Genomic DNA, 19421 nt, shown 5'->3' on the forward strand with positions numbered 1-19421 from the left:
TATGGTTAGTGTAGTGTTTCCATGGTTTATGACATTCCTCTATCGTGTGGCTCTAGGTACATCGGTCAAACTGGGCGATGTCTGAACGAAAGATTGCTGGAACACAGGTGGAAGGTAGGCAATCATAGAGACGGTAATCTTTCTGAACATTGTCATGATTGTGCTGAAAAGAATAAGAAACCATGTAAACCTGTCTTCAGCACATGCAAGATTGTGGCCAAACATAGTTTTCAGGATGTTAGAGAAATAATAGAGGCAGATTTGATTAGGAAAGCCGGCCCGTCCTGCGTCAGTGCACCATCTGTCTCACTGACTAAGAAGGAAATAATGTTTCTGGGGGAGCGGCCACATGATGTTGGAAGGGCTATCAGTGTGACGTCATGCAGCAAGGTGTACGTAAGTATGCTTGTGTATCCATAAATCACCAGTTGGAAGTAAGCGCTCGTGTTGTCCAAGTCTCTTTCTCTGTCCGTGTTTCTTGCACTCGTAAGTGTATGCTGTGCACCGACTAGCCCGAAGGTCGGTGCACTCAAGCAGGTCACTGCCACCCACCGGTCTGGGTGACGGCCACCAGGTGTGCCTGCAGGGACTCGCACAGGGGCACCGGCTCAATGTGCACCAGCACCCGGAAGTGGTCCGTCTCCACCGTGGGGGCCACCCGGGCGGCCATCTGGGTGAGGGTGGCCAGGGAGAGGGTGATCACCCGGCTCGCCTGGTCCCCCCCGGGGCCCAGGTCAAACACCTGCAGGGCCCCCCGCTCCGAGCGGGTGTACAGCACGTGCCGGCTGTCGTCCACCACCACCTGCATGCACCATTAAGAGAGTTTTAGCATAGCATACGTAGACATATGCAAAGGCATAGCGAACGCTATAAAATAGCGTCAGTCGTACTGCGCATGTGCCAAACCGAGGTTTCACGTATACGTTCGCGTTGCGTGCACTATTTTTCGAATTTAACGTGCGTGCTCTTGCATACGCCAGGAAAAAAAGTGTCATCAACATGGTGGCGCCCACGTCACCCACTTCGGAGAGAAATTATCATGTTATTAGGTTTTTAGGCATATTCATCGCCCTTAAATGGAACACGTGATATTCGCTTTGCCTCCTCTCGCCGACAGTAGAGCGAATGAGGGATAAACTTGCTCTATTTTGGATTCTGTGTAACAATTCCGCCGTTCCTAACCCTAGCAAAAACACCGCCCACTGTGGATTGGCTTGATTTGGATGTTTATGCCAAAGTAGTCATAGCCTTGCCAAAAGTAGCCGTTTTCGCAGTCAGCTGGCCCATGACCGGTCGAGGCTGGCCCGTCGCAGTGTGCGTAGCACAACTCATTTGGGGACGCCATGCAACCGGCTATCTACATGAAAAATATGACACAAAATGTTTTCACATTATAGCACCAGATGGCGCCACTGCAACCTTGGCTATCGTTGCATTCAGGTTGTAGAACGGTAGACCAGAAGTGCGCTTACGACTTCCACAGGAACCTCCCGCTAATGCCTGCGTATAACATACGTGAGTGCTCATACGCTATACTAAAAGTCGCTATTGTCAGAGTCCATGTCACATCCACCTCGGCGGGCAGCTCACCGCTAGGTGCACTTTAGTAATAAAAACGCGTGGCCTTCTTGACCACATTCCTAAAGTAGAAAATGGGATAGCATGTGGAAGCAGGCCCACCCCAGAAAATGAATTAAGGTGGATAAGTGGGCCACATCTACCTCGCTTATGATTATGAGGGTGGGTTGGGGACTTGCCCCCATAATGAAAATACAGTGACAGCTCGTTAATTCAACCCCCGTTAATTCGGAAAATCGGATAATTCGACCTGCATGCGAGGTCCTTACAATTATGCATACAAGTCTATGGGGCGAAACTCACGTTAATTCGAACAAATTTTGCCGTGCGCCGGCTAATTCGACTTCACTGTGCAGCCCGAAAAAGAAAAAAGAAAAACACTGCCACAAGTGGCGCTACTGTATGGCTGGTAGGCCATCCGTATGGTCATCGTCATCAGCAGCATGAGAGAGGGCGATGGAAGCAAGGTTAGCTTCGGCCGGCGTCTTTCTTTGTGCTTTGTTGTGTTGCAGCAGTAGTGTTGGTGTCGTCCACTTAACCCTATCGACTGCAAGTCTCGTTTTGGCGTGTGCTGTCATTTCCGCGTGTTCTTGTTGCTACGATCGCGGTTATTGAACCGTAAGGCAGCGCCTTTTTTGGTAATTGCGTGCTTTGCCAGCGTGTTTACTGCGCTGCTTTCGAGTGGGTAGCGCACAGTGCCTGCGCGCCTCGCCTTTGTGTCCTGTCAGCTGACCGAGGATGAAATAAATGAAGAAGTGAGAGGCGCTGAGAACAATGATTCGTTGCAAGATGACGGTTGTGAGCAGTTGCCCCAAATGCCGAGGTGCACGGTGAAAGAAGCCGCAGAAGCCTTGTCCGTGCTGGAGGACTTCTGCAAACAAATCCCTGACAGTGCGTGTGCCGCGGAGCACCTGGCAGCTGTTTAGAGCTATCATAGTCGCTCAAATTCGCCCGAAAAAGCAGATGACGACAACAGATTTCTTTGCCAAATAAAGGTACGTCCTGTTGCGGCAAACATTGTTTTTTGTAGGGGTGTGCGAATATTCGAAATTTTCGAATATAATTCGAATAGTATATTTTTAGTATTCGTATTCGATTCGAAATCTAAGTAATCGTATTGTTTCGAATATTCGATCCGACGCGATTATTCGTACCCAGCCGAATATTCTAATGCGAGCACCGGCGTTCATTTCGGTCCGCAAGTCCTATCAAAAGAGAGATGACAATATAGCGGCGCCCAGAGCAATGTGTAACGTTGGGCCATGCAGTAGCTGACTGCGCTGGTGAGCTTCTTTGTGGCTATGCCTGCGAAGCTGGTATAGTCAGAGCTCTGCACGAAATACCTCGCAATACGTGCCAGTTCAGTGCCAAGTGAGAGGGCATTTTTGTGGCTGGAGAAGTCGCTTCAGCTAGAAGGGAACTAACTACTTCTGCCTAACCGTGTGGAGCAGCCGTTTTTCCTTCACGACAACCTTTTATGTTCATCCCAGCAACGCGCTTTTGTACTTATGGCAAGCTAGCCTTAATCAATGCTGTGTACTAGCCATCTTCTCTGATATTTCCACTCTTCTGTGAATAATGTTCGAGACTTTGATACTTTTTGTGCAGCCACACACATCTTTGGTGTTCATTTCATCACTGATAGTTGAACTGTGACGTTCTTGGGTGCTCAAATAATGTTTTGTAGTGGTTAAATGCATCTGTCCTTGATTATTCGATATTCGATTCGATATTCGGAACCAAGTATTCGTGTTCGATTCGTATTCGAAAAATTTGATATTCGCACACCCCTAGTTTTTTGTTGTTCATTCGATATTTCGACATTCGGATAATTCGACAGTTTTTGCGCAGTCCCGTTAGTGTACCATATAGAGCTTTTACTGTACCATATAAACGCATGTAAGGGCCGCACCGTGTTTTCTCGCAGGAAATGTAAAAAAAAAATTGTAGGGCAGATTGCACTCTCATGTAAGACTGATGACACAGCGATGCTGTTTGAGTTTGGTTCGACTAAGTTAACCGTGATTATACTTGGCATTTCTATCTGTTGTTGTCTGCAAGATGAAAAAAGTGCGCTTTCCGAGGCAAGCCGTGCAAGTTTCCTGAACTGGAAGAAGAGCTGCTCCTCTATGTGATGGAAGTGCGGAACAACGGCTATGTGTTGACAGTGGACATGCTGTGCGGCTTCTTGTGGGATGAGTGTGCACTAGAGTGCAGCACCAGCTTAAGAGTCGAAATGCTCCGCGAGTGACGATTGAATGCAGAATAAATGCCGCTCATTCCCTGATTGGTGTGTTTTTACTTAGATTAATTTTTTTCGCACATCGCGTGTGTCGGTAACGCCCCAAAAATTGGCCCTCGAATCTAGAAAAAAAAGTTCGGCCCTTAAGACGTGTTTATGCGGTATATGAAATTTTGATGCTTACAAAAAAATTTGTTGAGACATTACTTTTCCTATGTAATGAACCCTCCCCCCAAATTGATGTCAGCTTTTCTGGAAAACAAGTGAGCTCATTACGCGAGTAAATAAGGTAATCCCATGTGATAATCCAATGGAAGGTACTCGAACATTCTAGCCCTCAGATTTTCAAATTTCGTGGTGCGGATGATGTCACGACCCTCTCGGCCAATCATGGAATATCTTTACACTGCTTCTTGCAAGACAACACTGTAAATGCCACCGCATGAACAATACTGTAAAAGCTGGAATATAGGTCGGACCAGAATATAGTAGGTCGACCCCCCCAACTAACCAATTCTAAAAACAAAAAAAGAAACCTTTTTCAATGGCAAAAGTACCAAAAGACACCCTTACCTTGAAACAAATGCGACTCAACCGGTTGCACAATGGTGACAGTATTTATTTTTATTTAGATGCTGCTCACGCGTACACCCGGCCAATTCTTCAACACTATCACGCGACCATCGACCCGTGTGCTTGTCAGGGCGTTATTAACGGTGCTGAGCGGCGAAACAAACGATACACGCACACGTGTACAGATGCGCTTACCCTCGCTTCTTTCGCCGCTCCGCTCCGTGATAATGTGCTGACAAACACGTGAGGCAATGGTCGCCCGATACTGTTAAAGAATTGGCTGGGTGCACAGTACAGAGAAGGGCACGAAGTGCGCAAGCGTTACTCCGAGTCATCAGAGTCGTCTGAACTCGAGTCGGATGACAATAGACCTTTCCACAAATTCCGCCGCGCCACCAAGCGGCCGCGCAAAGCACTCTGGGAAAACGGAGCGCCGCGGCGCCCGCGGCGCCGCGCTCGCGTCTTTTCGTCCGTCTCTGCGACTGCGCCTGATCACCGGAAAGCCTTCCTCTGCCATCTCGTCGCCATCGCTGTTTTTTATACCTGTGCTACATGGGAACGTTCGAATGACATCTGAGTCGAATGGCAGTCGAGACTTGGAATGGCATTCGGAATCGACGGACGCGCGCGGTGCTACACGACACTTTCCAAGCGCATTCGAAAGCCTCAGCTCGTTTTCAGTGTACAACGATGACGACGGTCACACTAGTCCGACAACGACACTATCACGGTCAACAGCAGCATGTGATTATAGTGAAATATCTAGTTTACTATAATATGATTGCAATGGGACACGTTTTTCAGGCCAACGACACCGACGAATCCGATCGGCGGACGGTCAGCCTTGTCGGCGGCTGAGCGAAAGCACGGTGATGAGGCGGCGGTGCAAATATGTTCGCGCTTCTAAATGAGCGAAACGAACGGCCATATTTCACATGTGCACACCTGAACAGTCACCAGCGATAAGCGCTGGCCAAATTAATTTCAGTCGACGACGACTCCCTTCCCTTCCGCGACGACTAGGCCTAGCGAGTTCGTAGGATATGATCTGTGATTGCGGCGGTTGTGATGAGCGAATCACTAGCTTTAGCGAATGAAAATGGTCACCGAGTGTAGTTTTGGCAATAGTGACCTGAAATTAATTATTGCTTACATCACTGGGCACGCATATGATGAACGTGAAACGGCGGTATGACCCAGACTGCCGAGCCGTGCTTTACGGCCAGCAGCAGCCGTCGCCGTCGCTAGCTTGTGGATAACAAGTTAGGCCGTTTCAATTAAAGCGAACGGTCGCCAAACATACTTCTGGATAAAGTAGTTTAAAATAAAGTACTGGTCACGTCGGAGGAAGCTGGGACAAAAAACGAGAAGCGCCGGTCCTGCGCGATGTCAACAGCCCGCGGTTAAGTGTTTCTCAGGCGTGCGATCGCATCATCGCTTCCCACACATTATCGCACTGCGTAAAAAAGCACGGCTACAGCCGGTAAAAAAGAAAACAGGTTGATTAATAGAACTAAAGCGCCGATTGCGTTTTATGTCATGAAAACGAGTACTAACTGTTCGTACGCAGCGATGTAAACAACAGTATGTGTGCAGTTGTCCTCATCGGCGCACTCCTGCGGAAATTTCATGCTGACGCGGTAAATGTTCTCTGCTGTAATATATAATCTTCAAGCACTCCCTTAGACAGAACACGAGCTATTTGCTAAACATGACACACTTGACACAGCAAGCGTGACACAGTCGGATGTTGCGTTCCGTGGCCACGGATAACCAGCCGAGCACCAACAGACGCAAAGACCGGCGTTCTCCCAATGCATGTATACACAGAGCCCTCGCCGCTCATGTGCCCATGGTGGTGGTGAATAACTTTATTCATTAAAGCCCCCCCCCCCCCCCCCCCCCCCCCCCCCCCCCAAAAAAAAAAAAAACGAAAATTATGCAGCAGCATTGTGGGCGGCCTTCAGGCTGCCGGTTGTGGCCTTCTGGCCGTACCTAGTCGCGACGCCCTCTGCCCCGGTCACCAGCCGAAGTTGGAGATTCGCATGTGCCCATTGCTCTGCGTAATCACAGCAGGCGTCCGTTCCGCATACACTCGGTGTGGAAAGATCGTGGAGAGACGATCCATGTATCCCTTGCGCCCGCTAATGTTGAAATGCGTGCCACATATTTTGTGGTGTTTCGAAGGCTTCCACAGGGTAAATCGCCCTTGCGAACCTTGCCGATTTATCCTGCGCACCCATTCTAGCTTCAGCTTCTTGTCCTTGGGGAATACGTGGTATGAAATGTTGATGTCCTTTCTCGTGTTGTTACTACAGCCGGGCACGCAGCACCTTTGACCGCCACCGCGATTCTAATCTGCAGACATGTCGAATGTCTAAAAAAATCCCCACATAATTGCAGAAAGACTAAGAGATAACCACCACAGCAGTGCGCTGCAACATTTACAGCGCGCACGAGAAGACGCACAACGCCTGAGCACGGCGGCACAACACAGCAACACGCTTGACAGCAGACGACGCGGGCGGCGACCGCTCCTTTCTCCCATCATGCTTTGCGCGGAACCGCTAGGGGATGGCGCGGCGCTGCAATTTGTGGAAAGGTCTATTGCTTCCCGCTGCCCACGTCCCATGTAGCATCATCCTCTGTGCCGTCTAGCGCGTTGCTTATGCTATCGGCTTCTGCTCATTTTGAAACAAAAGCTGAATAAGCAGCCTTTAACCAAAATAACTTTGTGACAACGGAAACGCAAAACAGCAGTGTTACAACGACGTCGCCATACCGCGCTGCTGCTGATGGTGATGGAGGCTGTTGACTTCAGCCACCCACTGTTGCAAGACTTCCATAGTTTTTCCACCAATGACCGGTATATAAGACGGGGGTCAACTTTTTGTCATGGTTTTATGAAAAAAAGTTCGACCTACATTCCGGTTTTTACGGTAATACCCCCATCAAGCAACAGCTGTGTGGAGACCGGCAGCTTGAGAAAGGCTCATAGCACCCTTCTACATGGTGACCATCAGCACAGTCCTCACCAGGGGAGGCGATGAAACACCAATCAGGGAGGGTGTCAGGACCTATTCACCAAGTGTTAATGGGAGGTTTACAGAGAAATGGATCAGGACGAATTGGGGATAGAAGTCAATGGAGAATACCTAAGCAATCTCCAATTCAGTGATGACAATGCCTTGCTATGCAACTCAAAGGATGAATTACAAAGCACAATTGAGGACAGACAGGCAAGATAGAACTGTGGGTAAAAAAAAATTTAGCAGACAGTTTAACATGGCTAACTAAGCGAGGAATATCGTGTAGTAGCACTAGTTATGGTGGGCACTTCAGGTCCTTGCATGTTAAAGACATTTCACCTAATGCATTTGACCTGAACACATTTACTTCAAAGGCCTTCACTAACAAGTGAAGGCCTTCCCTGGTATGCTAGTGCTGTGAGCCTCGGCAAAATGCTCTATGACGGCAGGTGTCGCAGCAGTGCAATTTTGCTTCACTCCGCCACGCAACGCAGGAGGAACAAACTTTTGCAGCTGGCAGTACATTATGCCTGAAATTGGAAAATGTGCCTAGCAGTGCTACTGCACTAAGAGTAATAATACGGTTGCGCTGTGTCATAAGAGGAGCTGCTGTAATTGACAATCGGGAATGAAAATAATTTTTCCCACCCTTGGTTTCCTGCCCTCTCTCCCACTTAAAGGGGGATGTGGCTTTCAAATCATGAAAATAACCAAAAATTCACTTTTTTTTTTTCAAAAGTCGATATCATCATCATCAGCCTGACTATGCCCACTGCAGGGCAAAGACCTCTCCCATGTCTCTCCCATTAACTCTGTCCCTCGCCAGTTGCGGCCACCGTATCCCCGCAAACTTCCTAATCACATTCCGCCCACTTATCTTTCTGCTGCCCCCTGCTACGCTTGCCTTCCCGTGGAATCCACTCCGTTACCCTTGAGGACCAGCGGTCATCTTTCCTCCGCATTTCATGCCCTGCCCAGGCCCACCTCTTCCTCTTTGGTTTCGACTAGGATGTCATTAACCCGCGTTTGTTCTCTCACCCACTCCGCCTGATCTCTTAAAGTTACACCCATCATTTTCCTTTCCATAGCTCGCTGCGTTGTCCTTAACTTAAGCTGAACGTTCTTTGTTAGCCTCTACGTTTCTTCCCCACAGGTGAGCGCTGGTAAGACACAGCTGTTGCATAGACTCTTCTCCTGAGGGATATTGGTCCACGATGTGCACAGACCTGGGCGATGGGGTCGTCCTCGCCAAAGGGCAGGCTCACGATGGCCGGCACCAGGTAGGAGAGGACGCTGCGGGAGTGGTTCACCCGGCGGCACCGGGTGCCCAGCCACCCGCCGGAGGCTGAGTAGACGACCTCGTGCAGGCACCCGTCGGCCCCCCCCAGGAAGATGCGCCCCAGGGCGGTGCCCACCACGCACGTCATCTGGATGTTGTCCGCCGACACCGTGTACAGGGGCTCCGGCAGCAGCAGCAGCTCCTCCTCCTCCCCCCCTGCACCTGCACAGCCACACACGGTGCACAGGCACACTTGCAGATCAGCAAAAAAAAGATATCGGAGGGGACACTTGAACCCTCACATTAAGGGGGGACACTGGCCTTAGACCTATGTTCCTTACTTTCAGACCAATCCCAATGAAACTGCACCACCTTGCTCAGTTTCTTATATTGATTTCAACAATGAAATTACCTGCCTCATAAGTTAGTCGGTTCTCAAGATCATTATTTTAATTAGCCATTCATTAGTACCTCAGTGCAAAAAAAAAACTGCTCAATAAAAAATCTTTTTTAATCCATGGCTACATAGTGCGGTGAGTAAAGAGTGCAATAATCAGAACAATTTTTCCATTTTACCCTCATTAGTAATTTTACAGCACTTGGAATATCAATATTCAAGGCGTGAATGTAATAAATCAATAAACTTTGTGAAACTATAAATTTTTGAACAGGGTGAGCTCACGGGCTAGTTGGTTATTCATAATAATTTTTTTTTTTTTTCAACAGCGCATGCTACACAAGGACACAAGACATGTGTGTGTTTCCTCGTCTTGTGTCCTTGTGTAGCATGCACTGTTGAAAAAAAAAAAATTATTATAAATTTTTGAAGTCCAATTGAACAAATCTCCTTCAATTATTGCACACACCGTGCCTTCAGCTTCTCTTAGCAAACAATGTCACATCTCTATCTGTCCTAGATGTTGAGATACCGACATACTAAGACAGCCAGAGATACAAAATTTTCATGCCCTTAAGTTGTTTGCTCCTGCATAAATTCAGCCCACGCAATGATCTGAATTTCATATTATGGTCAAAATGTTGATTTCTTGAAGGAAGAAATTGATACAGTTGGAAAATAATAGCTGTAGATTCCACAAATGTCATTTTTTGAAAATCGATTTTTTGGTCATTTTTTGTTTTCAAAGACCCTTTGAGGCGCCATTTTTTGTTTTGACTGAAATCAATTATTTTTTTTCACCTATGCAGTATATTCAGACCTCAAGAAAGGGAATTTGTTAGTTTTCAAGTGTGAAAGACTAGCGGGTAAGTTTTGACAACGAAGTGAAGAATTCTGTACAAAGTGTCAGATTTGTCAGAAATAGTACCATCGAAATGTTATCGTGTATCAGGTAACACCCTAGGGATCGTGGAATCGCTTTGCGTTTCGAAGATGCACATTACGCTCGAAACTGAGCAAAAACCACCGATGTTTCCACTCGCGGCAAAATCTGTCAGTACAAAAACGGTGGACAAAGTGTTACCTAGCTTTCTCTCCTGTGCAATACCACTTACTGCATTGGCTACATGGCACAAAAAGGCAACTTATTTGTGAAAAGAAGGGTGCTCAGTTCGACTGAAACAATGAAATCGCTGCTAGGTGCTCCAGTTTCTCAGAAAAAGCTGTAGGTTTGCCGCTTATGCAATTGTGTACAAAGCGCCTGGAAGGGTTAACTGCAAACCTGCTGCGGTGGGCAGGTTGCGATGGCACCGCAAGATCACGTGACAGAGGTGGCCCACCTGCCACCTGCCAGAGTCATTGCTCGTGATTTTTCGCTCACAACACCGATGCCCGATTTACTGGTTAACGGGGCCTCTTAAAAATCGTGTGAGGCCTTTAAGGGGGGACACTGGTCTTTGAGACCAAAACATGACAAAAAAATCGTTTTTCAAAAAATGACATTTGTGCAGCTGTTATTTTCCAACTGTACCAGTTTTTTCCTTCAAAAAATCAGCATTTTGACTAGAATATTAAACTCAGATCATCGTGTGGGCCAAATTTATGCAGGAGCAGACAATTTAATGACATGAAAATTCTGGACATCTGGCTTAGTATGTTGCAATCTCAACATCTAGGACAGACAGACAGAGATGTCATACTGTTTGCTAAGGCACAGTGTGTTTGCTGAAGTGATCAGTGTTTGCTGAAGGCACAGTGTGTGCAATAATCAAAGCAGATTTGTTCAATCGCACATCAAAAATTTATAATTTTGCAAAGTTCATCAATGCATTACATTCACACCTTGAACATTGATATTCCAAGTGCGGTAAGACTCATGAGGGTAAAACGGAAAAATGGTTTTGATTATTGCACTCTTTACTCACCATACTATGTAGCCACAGATTAAAAATGATTTTTTATTGAGCAGTTTTTTTTGCACCAAGGTACTAATGTATGACTAATTAAAATTATCTTGCGAACCAACTTAATTTATGAGAAGGGTAATATCATAGTCAAAATCAGTATAAAAACTGAGCAAGGTGGTACAGGTGGTACAGTTTCATTAGGATTGGGCTAAAAAAATAAGGAAAATAGGTCTAAGGCCAGTGTCCCCCCATAATGGTGTCGCACTGAAAACTTTCAGGCCATCCGAAGTGGATCGTATAAATGCATCAGCAGCCAAACAGTTGTTACTTCCAAGGGCAACAAACTAACATTCGTCATATACAAGGTCGTTGTATACCAGGTGGTATACCTAATAAAACACATTGTGGGGCTAGTGCTGATGCATTGTTTCTAGAATAGGTTCGGTGTATGCACAGCTAACACACACTAGTTTCTAATATCTGAGGTGGCACATTAAGGTTCGCTATATCCGAGGTTAACTGGAGCAGTGGCACAACAGTGAATTGATGCGCCATTGCTCTGCAGTGGTGCTTGTTTGACCCAAGTTCATGGAGAGAGGCTTCAGACAGATGAACATCAGCGAAATCTGTAGTTGGGGGTTTTCAGTACACGCACACTAAAAACTAACAGAACAACAGGCTAGGTCTCTAACCATTCCAAAGGGCTTTGCTGTGGAGATGACCCAGGTTTTCCTTCGATACAAAACCGAGGCGAACACCAAGCACAGTTGTCGCGGAAGTGCTTGAACAGATTTCACATGCATGGGAGATCCCTTGCCTGTGGTTTCTCGTTTTCTCTGCATACTCGGGACCAGACATTAAGACTTTCAAATAGGGGCTTCTCATCCAATATTCTAATGCGCATTACGGGACCAGAATGTTTACTGATGTGTCCCGGCAAGTGTGTCCAAAACCTACATCGCACTATGAGAGGAGCCGTAGTGAAGGGTTTCACATCATTTTCATTCATTCGGGGTTTATAAACTTGCACTTACAACAAACCTTGACATCTCACAGATTACACTCGTTGCATCCGAAGTTCGTAGTGAATGGACTTTGTATATTACAGCTAAAAGCGTTAACTAGAAAAAGTTGAGTTTGTCTGTTTCTTGACCTTCTGCGGCACTTTCAAAACTTTCCTGTGCAGTCATGCACTCCTCACCAGGAACCTTACGGCGAGTAATCCGCTTTAATGATGCAATAAAGCTAAACCTAGATGTAACAAACCACCATATAGCAAATTATTCGATATAATGAAGTTTCTCAATTCCCCAATGCTGCCCCCATTGTAGCGCATGTATTTGACACTTCCATGTAACTAAGGTGATGCGGCAGTGTTGACCTTGACTTAATGAACTCACTATGCCAACTACCTGGTAGCTTCTGCGGAGTCACGAAATTTGACGGAAAAATTTACATGAGAGGAACATCGAAAATCACAACAAGTGACTGCAGTTGACACAACAGCTGACTTGTCAGTGGGGTTTATGACTTCAGGTAACAAGATCTTCGGTAAACATTTTTAAGGTGATTTCACCTACATTTATTTCTCATTCTGGCTTCCGTTCTTCACTGCCCTTTCGAGTCTGCTCGTGAGAAATGCGTGTAATGAAAACCTAGTGTAATGAAAAATCGTGGACATTTCTCAATTTCCTTGTACCCAGGTTTAACTGTACCACTAACTGCAGCTGAAGCCTTCATGGCAGGTGCTCGTAGGTCAGCCTCCCTGTCAAGGCCTCTTTGAGAATCCTAGCAGTTGGAGTGCATTCGTACATTACGTACTATGGCTTCACCACGAAATGACTCTCTGATATTGGCGTCATCATCCGCACCAATGAAGCTACTCCAGGTGACATCAGGCCCAGCCAGCTGTGCATAAACAATGGATTACCAGAAGTTCACATGCGCCAGATCACCTGGGCTTTCAATAGCGTCATCCATTGTTTCTGGGCCCATATTGTGATGAACCTAGCACAGCACACAGAAGGTATCATCATCATCACCATCAGCCTGACTACACCCACTGCAGGGCAAAGGCTTCTCCCATGTCTCTCCAATTAACCCTGTCCTTGGCCAGTTGCGGCCACTGTATCCCCGCAGACTTCTTCTTCTCATCCGCCCACCTAACTTTCTGCCGCCCCCTGCTACGCTTGCCTTCTCTTGGAACACACTCCGTTACCCTTAAGGACCAGCATTTGTTCTCTCACCCACACTCTTTACGTTCCATCTACATCTATATGTTTTCTTTCCATGGCTCGCTGCGTTGTCCTCAACTTAAGCTGAACCCTCTTTGTTAGCCTCCACGTTTCTGCCCCACAGGTGAGTACCAGTAAGATACGGCTGTCGTACACTTTTCTCTTGAAGGATACTGGTGAACTGCCATTCACGATCTGAGAGAACCTGCCATATGCGCTCCACCCCATTCTTATTCTTCCAGTTATTTGCCTCTCATGATCCAGATCAGTGGCATACATATGTATATATGTACAGTCTTTGTCAAAAGTAATCAGGCTGCATGTTTTTCTTCTCAGTTGTGTATTAAAGCTATTATGCCAGCGCTCAAGCTCTAAATCTCTGCATGGTAAGGAGAACCCCTGTCCTCACCTTCAAAGAACTTTTCGACCTTATGGAAAGCTGTAAAGGCTCCACTATACAAATGAGAAACAAATCATGCAGCCTGGTTACTTTTGACAAAGACTGTACATACTTATACATACTTTGTGCTTTTTCAGACAAATCATCTGTGGGTAGGTGCCTTCCCTGCATCCCCTCTAAGAGAGACCCCAACGCACCGCTCCGCTGGAAGGTGGCGCCCAGCACCACGATCTCCGTGCAGGTGGCCAGGCAGAGCAGGGAGTGGATGTGCGCCTGGAAGACCCCCGACCGGGGCCGCACCAGCCCCACCGCCAGGATGGCCTCGCTCAGGCCGTCAAAGTAGGCCAGGTCGTCCCCCGTCTCGAAGCGCCACACGAACAGGTCGCTGTCCACTGTCAGCCACGCACGGCCAATCTCGGGGAACAGCCCCTGCCGACACAGCAGGGAGGCCTGCGCCATCTGGGGAGGGACACGGGCAACGCTGGTGAAGAAGCTGCACAGACCTTGCGAGATATGCTTCAGTAAAACGAGCTTTTGGGCAAGCTGGTTGCTTTGCTTCAGCATCACCGCAGCGTAAAAAAAAGACGAGCACAAAGGAAGAAAACACCTACGACACGGACAAATGCTGCACTCACAACTGATTTTATTTTGCCAGCAATAAAGGTTCCGCCACGAATGCGTGCGCAGGAAAGGGAGCATGAAAGAAATTTAGAGGGAGATGAAGATGTTGATTTGGTAAAACATTGCAGGCCTTGCCAGGATTCTTCGTCACATTTTGACGGTGCAAGGATTCTAGGCAAAAACAAAGAACAAACTACATGTGAACTACTGGAAGCTTACCATATAAAGAAAAACGGCGATTTTTGCATAAGCGATACTTCTATTCATTTGTGTAAAGCAGAATGTGACCTTTTCTCTGCCACACGATAAGATGTGTCTCACGGCGTGATAATGTTTTTTTTTGTTGATGGTGGCACGTGTACTTTCCTGCGTGCGCATTCGCGACAGAACCTTTATATTTCCCATTGCTGGTGAAATAAAATCAGTTGTGAGTGCAACGTTTGTCTGTGTTGTAGGTGTTTCTTTCTGTGTGCTCGTCATTTTTCACACTGCAGTTATGTGAACCTTGTGAGACTACAATGAATCGAAGGTGTCCATCTGTCACTCACACATCACTCGCAAGGAGTAGAACATCTTTGTTGGCATTTGAGCTCCTGACTAAGGGGAATTAATTTTGCGCATTGTTTCTCCTTCAAAGGCACAAATTACTTTAAATAGAAAGACCTGATTTCCTACAAGCACCACAAAAGCTTCCCAACTGCACACAGCTTACTACAGTGTGAAATGCATGATTCCAAAAAACAGAGTATGATCTTGCAATCGGGCACAACAGACAGTGCACTTTACGACCCCAAACACTAATTTGTGCAGTTATCAAGCGAATTCGTAATGCACAGAAAACCAAGCAATACTGGCTATGTGCTAACATGTGAAGGTCACTGGAAATAGGTCTAATGAGATGCTGTAGGTAGGAAGCAACAGGAACCCGACACTTTTTTGCCCTTATAAGTTACTGGGCCTCAAATGTGCTGACGATCACAAGTATGGTTTGGCTAGTTGGACAGCTGCTTAAAGGCCCCTTTGTCACTGCTTTGCCTCATCTCCGGAACAAAACTGCTGCCCTTGCTGAGCTCTTTGCTTATGTCATAAACGACAGAGCTGGATATCAACGCCTATTTTCTGGCCACCTTTGTTTCAAACTTGTTAGCTCACACAGCTCCAGGTTTTCCCCAGAAAGCTGTTGCCCAGTGTGTCATTCCGAATGTCTGGCTGACTAGGCTCGTTTCTCGCCCTAAGCCTGTAGGCACCGTGCAGCAACCCAGGGGGCAGCGCTCGTGGTGAACAGGTAGCGCCACCGGTGAGCGCCAGAGCAAATGCGTTGAGAGAGTCGGGGCCGCCTGAGTCGGACACGCACTAGGTCAGGGAGGCCATGGAAAAGTTTTCGGGATAGCGGTGATTTGAGGTATACTCCGTTTCATACATAGCAGGCAACGCTGCGGAGGTTGCTGAAGTAGTGCATCCGCAAAACCATGTTGCTCCACCACATATCATTCGTTCTTTTTGAAACTCCGGTCATTGTTTGGACGAATACAAAGAGCGGTATAAAACGATGCAGTAACACTGAAAATCACGGTCGAAGCTGTGAGGTGTTCAGTGTTCGGGCTCTCTGGCCATAATTTTCACGGAGTGTGAACTACTTATTGGGCGCGGATTGAGTAGAAGCGATTTGCCCTACCAACCGCGTATCATAGCGCCATCTGTACTTTTTGCTTCTCGAAATCTCGACGAGTCGCAGGATAAAAATGTAGCAAGAGTTATGTAAAACGAAGTCTGGGAGGTGCCAGTCATGGCACTTGAGATTTGTCGCTACGAAATATGTTTTTGTTCACTTTGGTTGTATGGTGAACTGCTTTTTGTGTGCAGACTTAGCCTGCGCGAACAGGTGCTCTAGCATTGGCAGCGTTGCCTGCTATGTTTGAAACGGAGTATGGTTGGAGTGACATAGCGACGGATAAACAACGCAGGAACATCAAGACACATGACAGAGAGACAAGTACAAGCCCTGGCTGTATGCTGGGCTCTATTTCCAAGTAGCGAAGCATGAGAGACAGAGCAGACGACACAAGGAGAAGGGTGCCCAAGAACAAGAAGCGAAGTGAAGGGGATAAGAAAATACTGTGAAGAAAGAAGTAAAAAAATATAGAACAAGATTTGTTGCGAATGCCCCCTCCACATGTGGTAGAGCGCGACACAAAGCCAGCCACGAATGCGTTGACGGAATGGGACTGCCTGGGGATGTATTCCTATAGATGTGGTGCTTGTTTTGCCTACAACATTCGTTCAGTTGTCACTTGGGAAGGGCAGTTCTGTGCAGTGAACGCCAAGGTGCCGTTTGATCGCCTACATGCATGGTGGCGGTTTCCACGCATGCTATCCCGGACACAATGAGCCATTTGGCCAATATAGGCTAAACGACATTTTAAGGGTTACGGGATAACCAGTTGCGCCGGTGCATGCCACCAGACGCGTTCTGTGGTTTCTGGTGCACGCGCTTTCCTGCTGTCGAGCAGGCTATTTGGGAGCAAAAAATGCAGGGGCCACACTGCCGAGTATCTCGATTTCTTCAGGTGGTGAGAAAAATATGAATGCAGGGTATCATGGTGCTTTTGGGAAGAACGTCATGTAGTGAATCCTGACATTGCTGGCTCACTACACGTCGGGACGAGAGCCACCTACCGTTGCATCGTGGTTTACATCGTGCAGATCGTTTACTTTGTCTGTGGCAAGTTCAGGTATGTGCTTTTGCAGACTGCTATGCAACAGTTATTGTGTGACCACAGAATGCCGCGAATGCAATGAAAGAAGGAAGAATATGAAGCGCTCCAGGGCAGTTTCACCGCATTTGTGCGGTGCGGGCGGGCGCGCGTCTCCCACCAGGCCTGCTCTTTCCGCCGCGAGAGGCGCACACGTCGCGTGCCTATAATACTGACAACATGAGGACCGTGCACCAAAACACTCGCACAGGAAAACAACAAGGTGTGGAACAGAGGAGATCGAATGCGTCATGAACGTGAGCAGCAAAGTCAAAACCGCCGAGCAACCGTCCTGGTCTGGCGGCGACCTGCTCCTCACAGCCCCGTTAGACAAAACAACTGGACCTGGCCAAAACACAACTGGTACCGATGGTCCGTTTGGACCCTTTTTGGAATGAAAAACGCTTTCACTGTTGGCATCAGCGACCTCTGTTACACGTCTCCACGTCCTGCTGTCTCAACTCGGTAGTCTCAGGGCGCAGAGGAGAGAGGCCACTGACCGGCTCGGCCAGTTCGGCGGGCAGCGGGATCCTCCGCGTGGCGGTGGCGGACGCAGGCGCGGCGGCGCCCAGTGGATCCGGCGGGTAGTCGTGGTCCTGGAGTCCGCTGCAGCTCGGCATGGGTCCGCAGGCCGCGAACAGGTCCACGAGCAGCGGGTACGCGCTGTCAGCCTGCAGGGCACTCTCCGCCTGCTTGACGGCGCTCTCCAGCGAGTCCGTTGACGGGCCGGCCGCGCTGCTCGGTCCGGCTGGACGCGGCGTCCGGAACGCGTCGCTGGACAGCATCGTGTCGGGCGACGGGTCCTAACACTCGAGCACCGAGTCTGCCATGTAATCTCGCTCAACGGAACAAAACGCGCACGGCCAAGACCAGAGGCACAAGACCCACGTGCAAATTTGGTGAGAAAGGGTCGACGCCGAAAGCGCGCGTGCACGCACAACCGGCGCCCTTTTCGAGACGAGCAGCGACAAGAGGTCCTCTGGCGGTGTTGAATTGTTTCGTTTCCATTTTCATCAACGATTGCTTGTTGCCATATGTTTGTGATATAAAAAATAGAACCATTAAAATAGCTTGGTAGAACGGTAGGATGTGCTCTATAAAAAAATAGGGGATGCTTTAGGGTATGCAGTGCTACAGTCAATGCCGCTTGTAACACTGCCTGTAAGCATTCTGCCGGCATGATTGAAAGGTTTGGAATAACAAGGGATCACAAGAGAAAGAAGGCAGACAGTATTTCTTTTGCTAATGTCTCTTCTTTGCACTGCTTTTTATTTTTTTGTAATGGGATGCGGTAAAGTTGGATAGGTTCAAGGCACTCCACTCCGTGATTTTTTTTCCCGTTGTTGTTAAAGCTTCTTATGCAATTAGAATTCACGTTTATGAGAAGCTTTTACTCAGACTGAAGTCGTGTGAGGTGGCCATGTGTGCCATCAACACTGCTGACAAAACTGCTTATTTTGGCAGCATGTTTGGCGAGTTCGCGTGCTTCGTGAGCAACGCTGTGCTGTGCCGCAGGGAAGCAGACACGCTGAATGCAGGGTGCCATCTCGGCCCTCAGGTGGGCCGTGTAATTTCGCTTCACAGGCTCTCGGCCGTGGTGCAGCTAGGTCCAACACGCAAGTTTGGCGGCCAGACACCGAGGAGGGAGCCTTCTCGAGCGCCGGCAGCGAGACCGTCTCGCCTTTGCGAGGCTCTGTTCGGACGTTCTCTCGCCGCTGTCACCCAGGTAACTGCATTCGTCTCCCGATGCGCGCGAAGTTCGTGCACAAACGATGCCGGCGCCGGACGCAGCCGGTTCGTGCAGTTCACCCGCGCCGCTGGAAGCCCCAGCTGTGCCCCGGGCCCTGTGGGGAGTTCGGCGCTCATTGAGCCGGTCTCAGCGGTCGCCCCAGTCGACACCTCGCCCGCAGGCGATCGTGCCAGATGTGCGGGAATCGAAACTAAGCGCGTACACAGTGAGCCACCTTTTCGGGCCACGCTGGGCAGTGCCACATGCTGTCGAGAAGAACATGAAACGCCCCCGAGTGGTGCAGGTAGACCGAATTCGGTCGTATCAATTTATTGCCAGCTGGGCGCGCGGTCCGGCGCTTTTGGGCACGTCATTGGCAGCAATCAGTTCCTGCCTGGTCACGTCGTCGAAGAGGTAATGTGGCCACGCGCAGCTCACGTCGGAGGTGCTTGGAAATAAACGTTGGGAGACAGATTTTCCGTATGCTGAAAAAACAGACAGCAAATGAGGGTGCGAGAAATGGGTTGTGTGGTGCAGGCACGTAGTCAGACATTCAAGCCCGTGGAAGGGGGGCTCGGGCCCTTCCTTGAATACATTTGTGACGGAACAGCGCAAAACACCGGGACAAGAGACAAGCGCTGACTTACTTACTGTTTTGCGCTGTTCCGTCACAAATGAA

At 48.3% G+C, this 19421-nt stretch overlaps 2 protein-coding genes across 4 annotated transcripts in view; one reads left to right on the top strand and one right to left on the bottom strand.

Moving 5' to 3' along the window:
* The window catches only part of Nup154 (nuclear pore complex protein Nup154), a 52481-nt gene extending 34492 nt beyond the window's left edge, over positions 1-17989 (bottom strand). The window contains exons 1-4 of one of the 2 annotated variants that reach the window (XM_089553501.1): positions 17514-17989; positions 13837-14098; positions 8649-8917; positions 553-802 (exon numbers count right to left, since the gene is read on the bottom strand). In XM_089553501.1, coding sequence (XP_089409627.1) covers positions 553-802; positions 8649-8917; positions 13837-14098; positions 17514-17798 — 1066 coding nt within the window. In that variant the 5' untranslated portion in view covers positions 17799-17989. Of the gene's footprint in view, positions 1-552; positions 803-8648; positions 8924-13836; positions 14099-17513 lie in introns of both variants that reach the window. The other variant, XM_089553500.1, reaches the window with a different exon arrangement.
* A 614-nt stretch (positions 17990-18603) lies between these two features.
* The window catches only part of LOC149337748 (G protein-coupled receptor-associated protein LMBRD2B), an 85842-nt gene continuing 85024 nt past the window's right edge, over positions 18604-19421 (top strand). The window contains exon 1 of one of the 2 annotated variants that reach the window (XM_089553502.1): positions 18604-18739. The gene's annotated coding sequence lies outside the window, so the exon portion shown is untranslated. The remainder of the gene's footprint in view (positions 18740-19421) is intronic. The other variant, XM_089553503.1, reaches the window with a different exon arrangement.

The sequence above is a fragment of the Amblyomma mixtum genome, chromosome 7, assembly GCF_055824585.1.
Source record: "Amblyomma mixtum isolate Tamu chromosome 7, ASM5582458v1, whole genome shotgun sequence".
Classification (NCBI taxonomy): domain Eukaryota; kingdom Metazoa; phylum Arthropoda; class Arachnida; order Ixodida; family Ixodidae; genus Amblyomma; species Amblyomma mixtum.